Raw genomic sequence first — 17,275 nt, 5'->3', positions numbered from 1 at the left:
TCTTTTTCATCCTTGCAGAGTTGGGCCAAAGGAAATGTATACTTGATTTAGGAATTGGAACCATTTGACTTTTTAAAGTTTCAGTTAATAAACTTTTTGTGGTTAGGATTCTGAGTATCCATTTTTACTTTTTTGTCTAAGGGCAATCAATGTTTCCAGTGTGGATTATCCAAGCCCTTGGTCTCTCCTCCTTTTGCAACTACTGTGCCTGCCTTTTGGTCATGTCATATCTCATTAGCTTGTACCATAGGCAGGGAAGGGTGAGGAGATGATGAAGAAAATAGTTTTGTTTAACAGGTGACACTTCTGGTAAAAGGTTTGAAGAAGAATGGTGAAATTAGTTGGAAAAATTAGTATTTGGATTATCTGTGGATTTTAGGTATCACTGTCATCCTATTTCCACAAATAATGTTAAGTTGACCATCTTTTTGAATGTTAATCATTTGTAATATCTATCTACCAGTATTTAATCCTTTAAACTTGATTAAGAGTTTGTATAAATTGTCGGATTTGAAACATGATGCACATCTAGGTATTTCCCTATTTCTGAGACCTTAGCATTTTAATATTTGGAGAGAATGAATAAGAGGGTAAAAGAAACTGAGACACTAGTTTTCTGCTATTAGCTTTTACAGCAAAGTTGACATAATTTAGGGCAAGTTATTTAACTTCTCTGTGCCTCATTTCCTTGACATGTAGAACCTCAAATAAAACCTTATATTATTGAAATTCGGCGGTTTTCTTGGTATTTGTCAACAACAGGTCAAAGAAATTTTACATTTAAGCAAAATGGAAAATTTATACTTCCTATAGAGTCAGTTATAACACTACATTTGGGCATAATTTTTTTTTTTAATCTTCAGTTTTGAAAGGCAGTTAGCTTATATAACCAATGTCTCTCCTACAGGATTTTTCTTTGCAGACTTTAACTTTGGGATTCCCTTTATTAACTACTTTGCTTATTTTGGGCAGGGTGGTGGGGAGGGGAGATATTATGTATGTTGTCAGGAAGACAGGAGTCCATTGTTAATGGGCAAAGACCTTTTGGGACATTCTTGGTTAAGAGATAAGACATATGGTTCTTTGGTCACCCAGTTTTTCAGGTCTGCTCTAACAGTTTGGTGTTTCGCCTTCGCCCTTAAGAGGGCCAGTGAGTTTTAGGTACTTTTAACTCTATCAAAAATGAGGTTTAAACTTCAGTTCACTACCAGCACTAGCTATGAAATACCACAAGGATGAAACTATCTCTATAATAACACAACAGAATCCAACAGAATGGAAGCAGCGCTGGATGGGGAAGTCCTGGAGAGAGATGAGACTGTTAATGAAATTAACTTTTCTTTTTAGTCCTTACCCCTTCAATGCCTTTCCATGCAAGGATCACCAAAATGACCCTGGGATTTCATAGCTGTTGCAGATTGGTGCTATTTGCCTTGCCAGGCCAGCCTGGATTATGAGTATATGCTGTTGGCACTTTAATGATTATTAACCTCAGGAACTGCAGCAAATATGTAGGAGACACCTGATGTTTCAAGGGGGGTGAAGGACTCTTTAATTTTTTTCCCCTGGTAGTGGAAGCTCTGCACTGAGGGAATCCTGAAGTTAAGACCTGCAAGAAAAATCAACAATGAAGGCAAGTTGCCCCTATCCCCTTAGGCCTACCAGTTTTTATGTTTTCAGCACAATAGAACTGGCATTGCCCCATAATGCTAGTTTTAGGCAAGAGGGTTTTTTGTTTTGTTTTATAGTTATGGGATGAAAACAAAATTTGAAAGTATTTTTCAATGTTATTGATAAATTCATTGATAAATTCTGAAGTATATATGAAGAGTTTTAACAAATGTAAAATTTAGTGATGAAATTAATAGCATCACCTTATTTAAAAGAGTGGGTATGCATGATGGGATCAGTTTTGTACTTAAAAAGGAGAAAGGAAGCTTGCTACCATGATAGCATGCAGAGGATAGGATGAGTTGTTTCAGTACCCACTTGTGATTAAAATTGTTATGGTCTTAAGAGAGAATTTTGCTGACGGTGCATCTGAATTTTTGTGAAAATCTAAACTACCTGTAGATGCTACCGTTTTGTTTTGGTTTTATGTGGAGTCTTTAAGGAAATTATTAGACAAAATTTATAATTTGTTCCCAGATTGGTTCAAACCCTGGTCCTGATGGAGTTGTATTTTCAGGCCAAGGTCTATGAACATTATAGAATCAAAACAGACATTTATTGTTTGAGACAACCGTGTCTAAATAAAGTTAAAAAATTCTGAGTCATGGTGGGTGGTTAGAAGAACTCATTCAAAAGATTAATGTCTTTTGAATGATGAGAGTTGGAGTTAAACCTTTGGGAGAATATTTTTATCCTTCCCCCCCCACCCCCACCCTTTACTTTCATCCAGCTTTCAAGAGCATAGTTCTTTTCCCATGGCATGTTTTACTCTTATGGCCATAGCCTTCCCCCCCCCCCCCAAGATATTAATGGGTTGGGGGAGAAGGATACATGGAAAAATTCAGGTCCTTTTGGCCAAGGCAGTAAAGTCCAGGTGATATATTCAAAATGATATCAGACATCAAGGACTGAGAACTCACCATTTTCATGTGTAGGTATTTACAGTACAGCTGACACTTGGAGACCAGCACTGGGAAGCTGAAGGAACTAGTATTAAAAAAGCCCAACACTCAGCTGCTGCCAAAGCTTTGGAAGGAACAAAATTTCCTAAACCAACAGCACGCCCTATTCGTAGCGAAGGAAGGAATCCAGGTATTATGCGTGGGCCAAGACAGGTTCCTTTCAAAAGTGTGTCTAGAGGTACCCATTTAGTATGTATATGAATATTGTTTAACTAATCATCTTGAAAGCACGGATTATACCCTATCAATGGCAAACTTCACTTTTAGAGGAAACCTTTATCTTAAATCTACAGGCCTCATATACAGTCCATGAGTATACGCCATTAGTAATATATAAACCTTGAGTTCATCAAAATAAATTCAGTCTCTTTGCACATAGAAATAAATTCAAGGAAGCTTGTCAGTATTTTTACTTTGAATCCTTAACTCTTAAAGCTAATTGGTTCTTTATATCAGTCTGTTTTAATGATTTGATACAAAGCTTGAATGAACTACAAAATAATCATTTTGGAGCACAGTAAAGAGGGGAGAGGAATGATAGTTAAATTTAAAATTTAGTGTAAAATTTGGATTTATGTTTAAATGCCTCTTACATTCAACAGTCCCATAATTTTCATTCTCATTCTCAAACTATTTAAAGAAGGTACATTTTGGATTTGAATTTTTTTTTTCTTTTAGAAAAGGAATGTTTGTCATTGATGGTATTTTCTGGGGCTGTTGTAAAATAGCTATTCTTAAACATGATTTAGACTCTGATTTTTTTTAATGTCTAAAGTTTATTTTCTTTGATAACTAATCAGAGGATTATAAACTTAGAAAAGGAAAAAAATTGTAGTTTAATTCTTTAAAAAAAATTATATGTAAAAATAATGCTTAACCTTTTTTTGTACAATTTTGAGTTCTAGATTCTCTCCACTCTTCCTCCCCTCCCTCTTGATAAAGATTATCCATGTGCTGTCATACAAAATATTTCCATAGTAGACATGATATAAAAGATAAATAGAAAAAACCCAAGAAAAATAAAGAAATCAAAATAACAGTATACTTTGATCTGCATTCAGATTCCATCAGTTCTTTCTCTAGCGGTTCATAACATTTTTCTTCATAGTTCTTCAGAATTGTCTTGGATCTTTGTTTGGCTGGGATCAACTAAATCATTGACAGTTGATCATTGTATAATATTGCTGTTACTGTGTATAAAGTTTTCCTGGTTTTGCTTATTTTACTTTGCATCAGTTCATGTAAATCTTTCCAGATTTTTCTGAAAGCATTCAACTTGTGTTTCTTATAGCACAATAATATTCCATCACAATCATATACCAAAATTTGTTCAACCATTGTCCAGTTATTGGGCATCCCTCAGTTTCCAATTCTTTACTAACATAAATAGAGCTTCTATAAATATTTTTGTACATATAGGTTCTTTCCCTTTTTATTCTTAAATCTCTTTGGAATACAGATATAGTAGTGGTATTTCTGAGTCATAGGATATATGCACATTTTTGATAGTCCTTTGGGCAAAGTTCCAGATTTGCTCTGCAGTGTGGTCAGATTACTTCACAACTCCACCAACAGTGCCTTAGTATCCCAATTTTCCTACATCTCTTCCAATATTTGTCATTTGGAAAAGGAAACCTTTTTGGAAAAGAATAGCATATATTTTTAAAGATAATTATGATTTTGACTAAAATTCTACTTAGCTCTTTTGTACAAAAAGTGATTGGAACTTCTTCTTTAAAAAGTATACTGCAAGTCAAATGTTCTGCTTCCAAGTCTCAAATGATTCCATTATTTTAAATAATATCAGCCATAATAGATTTCACAAAATAATTTAAACAGTTCTTGGAGATTAAAAAAATGAATTTAATCTCAGGCTTCACTAATAAACAACTAGTGTTAGAGCAAGAGAGATGATAGTCTTGGATTATGTACTACTTAGAACCACATCTGGAATAATGTGTCCTTTTTAAGATTCAGCATTTCAAGAGGAATCTGGACAAACTGGAATGTGTTCAGGGGAGGGTGACAGGATGGTATGGGAGCCTTGAAACTGCTCTCTGAGACTTAAGACACATGTAATTTTTAGTATTGAGACAAGAGAATTGGAGAAAATCTCATGACTCTTCTCAGATCTTTGAGGTGAGAGACTAAACTTAATGCCACTTGGTTCCAGAAGAAAATATGATTAATAGAAATTAGAGATTTTAGGTTATTATGAGGAAAAATTCTAAGATACTATTATACTTCGATAATGTGATTTGACTTGCAGTAGAACTTAAGCTTCCAATAGCTAGCACTGTGTATCTGTCATTAATTTCTGAAATTGATAAGCTACATACACTAAATTGCTAACATACTAATAGAGTTTTCTGATATTAACTCTCTGTGTGGTGGAGAAATCACAGTAAATTATTCTGTTTCCTGATTTGAGGTGACTACGGTTGAAATACTTGTACCTTATTTTAAGAATCTAATTAGCTTATAGCATGCCACTCTTGATGACTTAATAAACTGAAGTTATTCTAATGTGAGAAAAATAATTCTTCATGTTTTGTATTTCAGACAGTGTAACCCCAACAGTGGAACTAAATGCACTTTGCATGAAACTTGGGAAAAAACCAATGTACAAGCCTGTTGATCCCTACACAAGAATGCAGTCCACCTATAACTATAATATGAGAGGAGGTGCCTATCCCCCACGGTATGTTTCTCTAGATAAGACATTTATGCTGTATCCTTAAAATATAAATAAACCTTTAGATAAGATGGCATAGATAAGACAGGATTGCTTCAGGCCTTCCCAGGCTTTCCATGTTTTGAAATTCATTTTTTTGCATGCTTTTGAAAATGTCTTGAGACTCTTGCAAAAGCTGGCTTTGGAAAGAGCATGTGGACTCTTAAGTCTGGAAAGCTCACCTTTGTTGTGCCTGACTTCCATGACCATAAATCACATTTGAAGACTGTTTCAGTAAATACCAAAAGCTCTTAACATTTATTAAGTTCTTAATTATTATTTATTACTCACATTCCTTTTACAAATGGTGTGCTTCATGGTGCAGGGAATAACTTAAATGTTAATTAAACATGAAAATGACTTTAAATTGGATTTCCAGTTGTCAACAAAAAAGCAGTATCAGTTTCTACTTATCTCAGTCAATACCATTAAGTTTAAGCAGCAGCCAGTAGTCCATTTTTCTTTCAGGCCAGGCCATTTTAAAGGATGGTTCCTAAAACTAGTCATCTAGTAAAAAATAGAGTTACAGAATTTCAAGGAAATTACGACTTATATTTAACCATTTCTAAAACATATCATGTTAATTCTCACAGCATCTTGTAAGGTAAGTTTTTAGCTTAGCCCTATTTTAAAGAATTAATACTGTATGACCTCTTTTATCATATCCATATAAATCCTTATAATTTAACAGGTTGCACCTCTAGAGAAATTTTGAAGAATGAAATATTTTGAATTTCATTTTCTTAGATATCTTGGAAATGAAACTTCCTTTCCCCTTCTTCTCATAACCATTTCCTGATTTTTTTTTCCTTAGGTACTTTTATCCATTTCCTGTTCCACCTTTACTTTATCAAGTTGAACTTTCCATTGGAGGACAGCAATTTAATGGGAAAGGACGAACAAGACAAGCAGCAAAGCATGATGCAGCTGCAAAGGCACTGAAAATCTTGCAGAATGAGCCCCTGCCTGAGAAACCAGAGGTAAGGATCTCATTAACATTTTTGTCTATTTATCTTTCCTCATCTGCTTTTCTGTTATGCATTTACTCTCTGAAAAATGCTAATGATTTCTTAGTACTTATGGAAAGCTTTGAAATCTGGCCCTTTTTTTCATGCCATTTCTAGTATTTCCATGGAAGACCCTTAACCTTAAGGAATAATCTCTTGCTATGTGACACAATAGAGTTGTGAATGGTTAATATGTTCTAAGGTAGTAAATGTTATAGATATTCTTGTGACTTTGTGTTCTTCCATTTATTTACCGTGATGACAGAAGAAACCATAGAAAATTCTTTTTAGGTTGCTTTTTTTTTTTTTTGCAAGGCAAATGGGGTTAAGTGGCTTGCCCAAGACCGCACAGCTAGATAATTATTGAATGTCTGAGGCTGGATTTGAACTCAGGTACACCTGACTTCAGGGCCAGTGTTCTATCCATTGCACCACCCAGCTGCCCCCATGATTTTTTCCAGATATGTTTTGTACCTTCCCTTATAAACAAAGATAACATCAACTGGAAAATAGTTTTGTTGGAATTAGGTTTTGACCAGCATCTTTATCACATACACAGTATGTTCAAAATGGATTTGTGACCTTAATGTAAATATAAAAGGGTAATGCCATTTAAAGAATCAGAAGAGGAAAAAGATGTCTTTCATAGCTCTGACCAAGAGAAGAGTTCTTGACTAAAGAGTTCTTGCCTCCCTCTGCTTGCTTCTCTTTTTACAAAAGATATACTATAACATTTCTGTAATATGAATTATAAAATTTCATGAACAAAACCAGTGCAAATAAAATAAGGGAAGCTGTTGGTTGGGGGTGGTGTGTGGGGGCATCTTTGCATTTTCTATCTGAAAAGAATGTACTTTTTCAATTAAATCAATGTGCAGGAATAACCTATAATAAATGACCCCACAAAAGAGATATGAAAAGGCACTTTCCTTCTTTGCAGAAACAGGACTGTGGATATGGAACACTACCTACAGTATTAGATATTTCAAAATGTTGGTTTTGCTTTTTCATTTTTTGTTGTGAGGAATGGCTCTCATGGTGAAATAAAGGAGGAGAAAATTAGGAAATGCAGATGAAGGAAAAACTTATTTTTGTTTGTTTGTTTTTTTGTTTTTGCAAGGCAAATGGGGTTAAGTGGCTTGCCCAAGGCCACACAGCTAGGTAATCATTAAGTGTCTGAGACTGGATTTGAACCCAGGTACTCCTGACTCCAAGGACGGTGCTTTATCCACTACGCCACCTAGCCGCCCCAGGAAAAACTTATAATTAAAAATTTTTTATCAATAAAAAAATAAATGTCCATGCTCTTTGATGCAGAGATGTCATAGCTTAAGGACACTAAAGACAGAACAAAAGTTCTTATGAACCAAAACATAAATACAATATGACAGCTAGGTTGTGAAATGGATAAAGCATTCAACTGGGAGTCAGGAAGACCAGTATTCAAATCTGACTTCAGACATTTTACTAACTGTATGATGTTGAGTTAGTTACTTAACCATTGTTAGTCTGACTTTCCTTATCTGTAAAATGTGATACAACTTTTCCAGAGTTGTATTTAGGATCAATTAAGATTATATTTGTAAAGTGCTTAACATAGTGCCTAGCTCCTAATGGGGGCTATATAAATCTTATCACTTATGGTACACTGAATTAGCGAGAAAAATGGAAACCAAGAAGATGTCCATTGAATGTTTAAACAGATTGTGGTATACAGTTACATGAGATAATACAATGGATATGAAGAATACAGACAAAAAAAGACTTCTAGAATTGATGCCAAGTGAAGTAAGAAAAACCAAGAAAACAACATATAGAGTGATTTGCAACGGTGTAAATAGGAAAAACACCTCTAAAAATTGCAGTTATATCGACCAGGTTTGACCTCAAAAGAAGGCTTGAAAGAATATATCCCCCTCCTCTTTGGGAAACATTATTTATGCTGGCAGTCTTCCCCCTGCCCCCTAGCTACATATAAACAAAATTTTTTTAACATTTGTTTATTAAAATTTTCCATCTCTCCCTACCTCCCTCTGCTTGCCCTTCTCTAAAAAGCCAAGTAATTTGATATATATTACATATATACAGTTAAACAAAACTTTCCATATTCTTGTTACAAAAGAAAAAATACAATCCAAAAAATCAAGAATAATAAAATTTTTAAAAAAGTATGTTAATCTACATTCCAACTCCATCAGTTCTTCTCCAGAGCTGATAAACTTTTTTCATCATAAGTCCTTCAGAATTATTTTGGATCATTATTTTACTGAAAAAAGTTAGGTCATTCACAGTTGCTCATAGTACAACATTGTCATTACCATGTTCAGTATTTTCCTGGTTCTTGGATCAGTTCATAAAAGGCTTCCCACATTTTTCTGAAAGTATCCTCATCATTTCTTTAAGCACAATTAAGTGTTTCATCACAATCATAAACCACAACTTTTTCAGCAGTTCTACAATTGATGGGCATCCCCTGAATTTCCAATTCTTTGCCAGCTAAAATATTTTTGTACATATAGATTTCTTTCCTTTTTCTTTTCCTTTTTTAAAAATCTCTTTGGAATACAAACCCAGTAGTGGTATTGCTGCCTAAATGTGTAATTTTTTTATAACCCCTTGGGCATAGTTCTAAAATGCACTCCAGTATGATTGGATCAGTTTACAACTCTACCAAGAGTACATTGTTGTTCCAGTTTTTCCATAGCCTCTTCAATATTTGTCATTTTCCTTTTCTGTCATGTTAGCCCATCTGATAGATGTGAAATGGTATTTCAAAGTTGTTTTAATTTGCATTTTTTTAATCAGTAGTGATTTAGAACTTTTTTATATGACTTTAGTTACCTTTGATTTTTTTCATCCGAAAATTGCGTTTTTCACATATCCTTTGACCATTTAGCAACTGGGGAATGATTCATATCCTTATTAATTTGAATCAGTTCTCTATATATTCGAGAAATGAGAACTTTTTTTGTAAAACATTTCCCCAATGTCTTGTTTTTTCTTCAGTCTTTTTTTATCCTTTTTCTTTCTTTCTTTTTTTTTTTTGCAAGGCAATGGGGTTAAATGACTTCCCTAAGGTCACACAGCTAGGTAATTATTAAATATCTGAGGTCAAATTTGTACTCAGGTCCTCCTGACTCTAGGGTTGGTGCTCTATCCACTGCGCCACCTAGCTGCCGCCTTCCCCTCCAATCTTGATTGCATTGGTTTTGTTTGTGCAAAAACTTACTAATTTGATGAATCAAAATTATCCATTTTATGACTTCTAATACATTTTTGTGTCACCATAAGTTCTTCCATTATGCATAAGTCTAGAAGGTAAAATATTCCTTGCTCTCTTGATTTGCTTATGAGAATCATTTTTTATATCTAAATTACAGACCCATTTTGACCTTATTTTGGTATAAGGTATGAGATATTAGTTTATATTTAGTTTTTGCCAAACTGTTTATCATAAACTGACAATCTTAGTTAATATATTGGTTAGTTTTGCTGAACTAAGGTAGGTGGAAGGGATTTGAAGGTGAAGAAGCATAAAAAATAAAAAATAGTTCAGCAAAACCAAATGGCATGTCACCTGTTGTAAATGCAATATTTTCTTCTCACTTCTCCAATTGATGGAGTTAAGGTACATGTTCTCAACTTTTCCTGGATTAGACTTGGTCATCATTGTATCATATAATATTTTCAACTGTCTGTTTTCTACATTTATGTTGTTATAGTTGTATATGTGATATTCCTGGTTATGATTATTTCACTGTGTTGATTTACATAAACCTTTCCATGTTTCTTTTCTCATGGCACAATAATATTCCATTACATTCATGTACCACATACTGTTTAGCCAATTTTTCAATCAGTGGTATTCTCTTTTTGCTAGTTCTTTACTACCACAAAATTTTTTTTGATGGATATTTTGGTATTTCATATATACATAATACATACACACACACACACACACACACACCTAATTTCAAATTGCTTTCCATGATGGACATGGACCTGTATTAGTATACTTTCTTCCCAAAGCCCCTCCCATATTGATTGTTTATAGCTGTTTTTTTCCGAGTATAATTTTTTGAGTATGAGATGAAATCGAAGAGTTTTATTTTTCATTTTTCTTAGTGATTTACAGAAACATGGGATTTGTAATTTGTATGGTTTGATATATATTTTATATTTTCATTGATGTAGATGAAAGCATCTTCCAGAAGAGGGAACTCCTTTAACGAATACAGATCAGTCACTTCTGTGAAATTTAACAAGTTCTAGAGAATTGTTCAGAATACTGAGAAATTAAGTGACATGCCCAGGGCAACAAGAACCAGTTTGTGGATTCAAACTAACTCTGGAACCAGTTCTCAATTAACTGTCTTACTATCTGTTAGTAATTATGAAAGTTAGCACATTTCTGTTCATTTTACAAACTTAATCTATATCAAGGGATCATTTTAGTCATCAATATGACACATCTGTCTACTTATATCGTGGAATGAGGCTGATGTTTAGCTCTAAGGTACACTGACAAAAGGTTTAGAACAAAGTGGAGCAAATCCTGAGAAATTAGGTAGGTAGACTGTAGTTGACTTGGCAAAGGGCAAGAGTATTCACTTCCCATCTCATTTATTGTCATTAAAATTGTAATAATTGCCAGTAGCCATAAGCTTAGCTTTTCCTCTGTTAGTCAAAAAAAAAACCCTACTTATGCTGAATAATTATTCTTGCCTAAGATAACTTTTTTTTTTTGTGGGAAGATGATGTAACCAGAAATAAAAGCATAAAACAGAAAACTTTAGCCATGAATCAGTCTTTTATGGGATCATTGAATATAGGGTCATATATTTAGAGCTTGAAGGGGCTTTAGAAATCATTTAGTTCAGCTCCCTGAATTTATAGATGTGAAAACAAAATAACAGTGAGATAAAGTTCAGGTAAAATAGTCATTAAGTAGTATAGCTGAAATCTAAGCCCATTTCTCTTTTTTCTAAATCTAGCATTTTGTTCTATTTTACTATGCTGAATTCCCCCTAAGGGTAGTTCAACACCATTATTTTGAAATTGTAAGAAGTAAGATTCAGAAATTTTTGGATTTGCCAAGGGCTACACAGAAAATTCAAGATATAGGACTAAACTTGGGTTTCCTGACTAAAGCATGTGATTGGGTGGGATGTCCAGCTCACCTACCACTTCACCATGCTGTTTTTCATGTTGTCTAGTTTTCATCACTATTTCCATATTTCTCAAGGTATCCTTGACTTTAGGTCAAGAATGATTATTTTTGGTTTTTTTTTTTTTAATATATTCTAGGGGCAGCTAGGTGGTGCAGTGGATAGAGCACCGGCCCTGGAGTCAGGAGTACCTGAGTTCAAATCTGGCCTCAGACACTTAACAATTACCTAGCTGTGTGGCCTTGGGCAAGCCACTTAACCCTATTGCCTTGCAAAATATATTCAAAAATATATTCTATTGATGCTTTTTTGTCTGTATATTATAGTCATTTTCCATCCTCAATGAACTCTCCCTTTTGACAAAGAAAACAATTAAGACAAAACATCCAACATGTATCTTGTATCTGACAAAATATGCAGTATTGGACCCTGATCTTCCCCCTTTAGCTCTGCCATGGAGGAGGAGGTATACTTCTTTCTTTCTTCTCTGGGACCTTTATTGAGTTTTCCCTTTAGTTATAGTTCATCTTTTCTTTAACTTTATAATATTTGATATTCTTTTGCTTCTACTTCCTTTGCATCACTTTATGTGAATCACTTCCCACATTTCTCATATTTGTCATTTCTTACTGCAGAAAAATGTTACATTTTATTCATTTTTGGCCGTTCTTCTGGAGAAAGACATTGCTACCTCCAAGAGTGCTGCTATGAATATTTTACTAAGTAGTAGATCTTATTTCTATCTTTGACTCCCTTGAGGTATATAGTAGGAATGTTAGTAGTAGGAATGTTAACTAGATCAAGCAGAATTAACAATTTAGTTGCTTATCTTGCATAATTCCAAATTGAATTACAGCTTCATCAACTGTATATTATTGTGTTTAAGACTGGGTTACATTGTCAAGATGATAATAGCCAATATGTTCTCAGAGGGTAGTTACCCTGAGATTGTTAATATGTTATCTTAGTCAGCACTCTTACTTAACTGAAGAGTTTAGAAAAGGAATGGTCTACCTGGTTCTACTGCTGATATAGCAGTCTTTCAGATGCCCATCATAAAACCATCTTCTTGCTGGGGTAGACCAGTCTGTATAGGATTTAGTTCTAGATGAATGTTGAAGCAAGCTAATATTTCATTAGATAAGTTAATAAAGACTGCTTCTAACATTCAAAGACAATCTGGTTTAGTTCTTCCTTTTCAACCTTTTCTCTCACTGATTTCCTTTATTTAGTCCACATTCCAGCTAAACTGGATTATTCTCTGCCCCCCCATTTTCATCCTTTCCTCTTTAATCCTCTTCTCTTTGTTCACTCTAATGCCTGATCCTAGAACATACATCTCCCCTAAAAGTCCAGGATTATTCATCTTTTATGAAATCTTCCTTGACCTTTTTCTACCCTGTTACCCCAGATAAAAAGCAATCTCTATACTTTATCAACCTTTCTTTTATAGCCTTTCATACTCTTTCTCCTATCATGGGTGTGTGTGTGTGTGTGTGTGTGTGTGTGTGTGTGTGTATCATTGCTGAGCTAAATACAGTAATTGCCACCTAATAGAAGCTTAGCAAATGATACTTAACTTGACTTCCATCCCTAAGTTTGTGAACTCTTTTGAGTACAGATTTCTGTTCTACATGTATTTTTTGTTTGTTTTTGCAAGACAAAGGAGTTAAGTAATTTGCCCAGGGTCACTCAGCTAGTAAGTATTAAGTGTCTGATGCCGGATTTGAACTGAGGTCCTCTTGACTCCAGGGTCAGTGCTCCATCCACTGTACCACCTACTGTATTGTTTGGTTTTTTTTTGGTTTTTTTTTTTTTTTTTTAGTTTTTGCAAGGCAATGGGGTTAAAGTGGCTTGCCAAAGGTCACTCAGCTAGGTAATTATTAAGTATCTGAGGCCAGATTTGAACTCAGGTATTCCTGACTCCAAGGCTGGTGGTGCTCTATCCACTGTACCACCTAGCCGCTCCCCCTATTGTATTTTTAAGTTCCATAACCCAGCACTGATTCTTCAAAGTTGTAGATGATAGTATTGAGTTGAATTGAGTTAATTTTTTAAATTAAGGATAAAATTTAGGATTCAGTAAGTCTTTTTTATATCTAAGTCATTTGGTATAAATTTAGTGTATCTAGTGAAGAAAAAGAACTCAGAAGTCATCTAATACAGCCTCCACACCGTACAGATGAGGAAACTGAAACGCAGAGAAGCTAAATGGCTTGCCCAAGGTCACATGGCAAGTTAGTAGTCAGCATGGAACAGAGATTCATACTAAAATACTAATATTATTTGACTCCAGATCCATTTTCTCTTTTAATTGATTCACCTTTAAAGAACACAATAAAGAATAATTTCACTAACATTTCTCTAAAGCCCCCAAAAGATTTTGTAATTATTTCTTCTAGAAACTAAAATAATCTTATTACTAATACTTTTTCCCCCAGAATCCCTTTAGAATCCTTTGATTTAGAATTCATACTAAAAAACCTATCCAGGTAACTCTGTAAGAGATAAACTCTTCTCCCCCCAAATAGAAGTATGTGTTTAAGTTAATAAACTACCAAAAAATGTCATACAATATAATTTTGACTGGGCCAAAAGTATAGTGAAATCAGATGTGAATTAGAATCCGAGGAGGTTAATAACATTTATTTATCGACTCAGAACGTGATTAGGAACTTTGTGATGGTCTCAGCTGCAATAAACTGAGATTTTTCATTTTATCTAACTGTACAGTTAAAACTTTTTTTAGGGTAATATATAACTTATCCACTTGAGTTCTAATCTCAGCTTTGCTACTAGTTTGTTTGCTATTGGCAATGTGTTTTAAATTCTCTTGCCCTTAATTGTCTCATTGTTTACCTGATGGAAATAATGAAATGTATAGCCCATATAAAATATTGGGCAGCCTATGGAGATTTCCATATGATCTTATGGTGTCTATCCTCATTTAAAGGTCTGGGATTTTGGGTTCTAATCGAGTACTGCCTTGCTTTCAGAAACATTTCAAGAGAAGGAAAATGAACATAAAATATTTAAATTTTCCTGCCACTAAAATAATATATAACCTAGGGGCCGCTAGGTGGCGCAGTGCATAGAGCACTGGCCCTGGGAGTCAGGAGTACCTGAATTCAAATCTGGCCTCAGACACTTAATAATTACCTAGCTGTGTGGCCTTGGGCAAGCCACTTAACCCCATTTGCCTTGCAAAAACCTAAAAAAAACCCCAACCAAACAAAAGAATATATAACCTAGATGATCGAAAGTATCAGAGTTTAGAGAAGTCAAGAAGGAAGACACCTGCTAAAAAGGCCATTAGACTTGCTAATTAAGATTTAAAAAAAAGTAAATAACCATTTTATAGCCAAGTTTCTTTTGTTACATTTTTAGTCTTCAAAAGTCCCAATCATTTTCCAAATCTTTTGCTGAATGACTTTACAGGGTAAAGGTAACCATACATTTGTATTGTGATGGTGAACTTTTCCAAGTACATTGCTCTCTCAATCTCTTTTCCAATTTGAATAAATCTTCCATTTTCTTATGTCATTATTAAACTCTTAAAATGCATTAGTTTGCATTCCAAAGTTAGCTAATGGAACATTAATAAAAGAAGTCTTGTCAGCATCACATCACAGCCTCTGATTTGTTCACTGTTCTCTCCATGCCCACTTTTCAATTCTCTATGAGTACTTCAGATCCCCAAATCCTCTAAAACCCTAAAATTTCATTTCAGTCTTTCAATGGATTATAAGATTTAGTTTACTGTTGCCCATTGAAGATTTAGTGATCAGGCCATTGCCTTCATCAGGAGTGGCACATGTCTGCAGGGGAATTTAATTCCTAGAGTGTTCAAAGAGATCTACTTACACTTTTACCATAACCAGGTAGATTGCTGGTGGTAGATTTTTGAGACACAATACAACTTTGAGTTTAATAAATTGTGACTTAATTTACAAATACAATAGTAAATTGTTTATGCTTTATTTTGGCCAATTCAATGGTGATACTCATAAGACAAAAATTTCTTGAAGGCTTTTAATTTGTGGACTCATCAAACAAGTGTCTTGACAACTTTAATATGTGATTATTTTTAAATGACTAATCTTCTAGGTGAATGGAAGAGAACCAGATGATGAAAATCTCAATAAATCTGAAATAAGCCAAGTGTTTGAGATTGCACTTAAACGGAACTTGCCTGTGAATTTTGAGGTAAGCTTTAATAAGCAAGAATGAAGTTCATACTAAGAAATATTCAAATATTCATTTAGGGGAAGTGAAGATAGACTATAAACTTTGGTATAGTTTGAAATCCTTGATTTAACCTTGGAGTTTAATTATTTCTCAAGACTCTCTTGTGAAGTCTTTAAGAAGTTCCTCAAGATCCTTTTGAGAAATCATTTTTTAAAAAGCTACTTAACAGGCGGCTAGGTGGCACAGTGGATAGAGCACTGGCCTTGGAGTCAGGAGTACCTGGGTTCAAATCTGACCTAAGACACTTAATAATTACCTAGCTGTGTGGCCTTGGGCAAGCCACTTAACCCCATTGCCTTAAAAAAAAAAATCTAAAGAAAAAAAGAAAGAAAGAAAAAAAAGCTACTTATGTATTGCTTTTAAGAATTATACCTGGAGTGGCTGGGTGGTGCAGTGAATAGAGTACCAGCCTTGGAGTCAGGAGTACCTGGGTTCAAATCTGGCCTCAGACACTTAATAATTACCTAGCTGTGTGGCCTTGGGCAAGCCACTTAGCCCCATTGCCATTGCCTTGAAAAATCTAAAAAAAAAAAAAAAGGAATTATACCCTACCTTTCCAATTACATAAGCTTAAATTTCTTTGTAATAAATTCCAAATAGAAAGCAAACACATTCAATATTATACTTAAAATATACAGTAAATTCAGTTGATTTAGAAAGGTAGAGAGAAAGGGTTTTTATTTTCCAACGGTATTTACAATTCTTAGTTTTCATTTTTTTTTACTTTTTTTTTTTTGCAAGGCAAATGGGGTTAAGTGGCTTGCCCAAGGCCACACAGCTAGGTAATTATTAAGTGTCTGAGACCGGATTTGAACCCAGGTACTCCTGACTCCAAGGCCTGTGCGCTATCCACTATGCCACCTAGCTGCCCCTAGTTTTCATTTTCATATCTGAATATGCAAAGCATAATTTCTTTTTCTTCATTTGTCTCCTAATCTTAAAATGACGTTTCAGAGCTTTAATTTTTTTTAAAAATGTTCCTGAATACCTCCACATTTTTTTCCATTTTCACCTTTAAGATTGAAAATAGTTAATGTAGACTTTCAAAGAAATTCTCAACTTTGATCAAATACTGTACTATGAAGTAAAAAAAATTTAGATAAATGCTTGTCATTTTAATGATAAGGAAATGTACAGTTTCTGAATGTCTTTTTCCATCTTAAAAATAAGCTATACTTCACTCTCTTGCAAAATTCTTAGTTCTTACTAAAACAACATTTTTTTCAGCACACATGATTTGGTATTTTACCAAATGTAGCCCCAGCATCTAACTTTAATCCTACTTCTAACACTAACCTTATTTTATTTACATTTGTGAAATTGTAGGAACTCCCTTTGGAGTTTTAAATTTTTTTTTTTAACCATCAAACCCTTTTTTTAAAAAAACTCAAAACTGTACTGCTTTGAGTGCTTCAGTATAATTATTTAAAAGCTCACAATTCTTTTATACTCTTATCATATTTTAGTGCCTCATATTAACACATA

General features: G+C 34.1%; 1 protein-coding gene across 13 annotated transcripts in view; it reads left to right on the top strand.

The window, feature by feature from the left end:
- The window catches only part of STAU1 (staufen double-stranded RNA binding protein 1), a 65,700-nt gene that overhangs the window by 32,170 nt on the left and 16,255 nt on the right, over positions 1 to 17,275 (top strand). For 6 of the 13 annotated variants that reach the window (XM_074210213.1, XM_074210205.1, XM_074210201.1 and 3 more), the window contains 4 exons: positions 2,607 to 2,811; positions 5,196 to 5,334; positions 6,182 to 6,347; positions 15,650 to 15,748. In XM_074210213.1, the coding sequence (XP_074066314.1) occupies positions 2,769 to 2,811; positions 5,196 to 5,334; positions 6,182 to 6,347; positions 15,650 to 15,748 (447 nt within the window). In that variant the 5' untranslated portion in view covers positions 2,607 to 2,768. Of the gene's footprint in view, positions 1 to 1,572; positions 1,634 to 2,606; positions 2,812 to 5,195; positions 5,335 to 6,181; positions 6,348 to 15,649; positions 15,749 to 17,275 lie in introns of all 13 variants that reach the window. The other 7 variants (XM_074210209.1, XM_074210207.1, XM_074210206.1 and 4 more) reach the window with 3 other exon arrangements.

This window comes from Macrotis lagotis, chromosome 1 (genome assembly GCF_037893015.1).
Source record: "Macrotis lagotis isolate mMagLag1 chromosome 1, bilby.v1.9.chrom.fasta, whole genome shotgun sequence".
NCBI classification, from domain to species: domain Eukaryota; kingdom Metazoa; phylum Chordata; class Mammalia; order Peramelemorphia; family Peramelidae; genus Macrotis; species Macrotis lagotis.
Note: the sequence above shows the minus strand (reverse complement) of the source record. Positions and strands in the feature narration are given on the sequence as shown.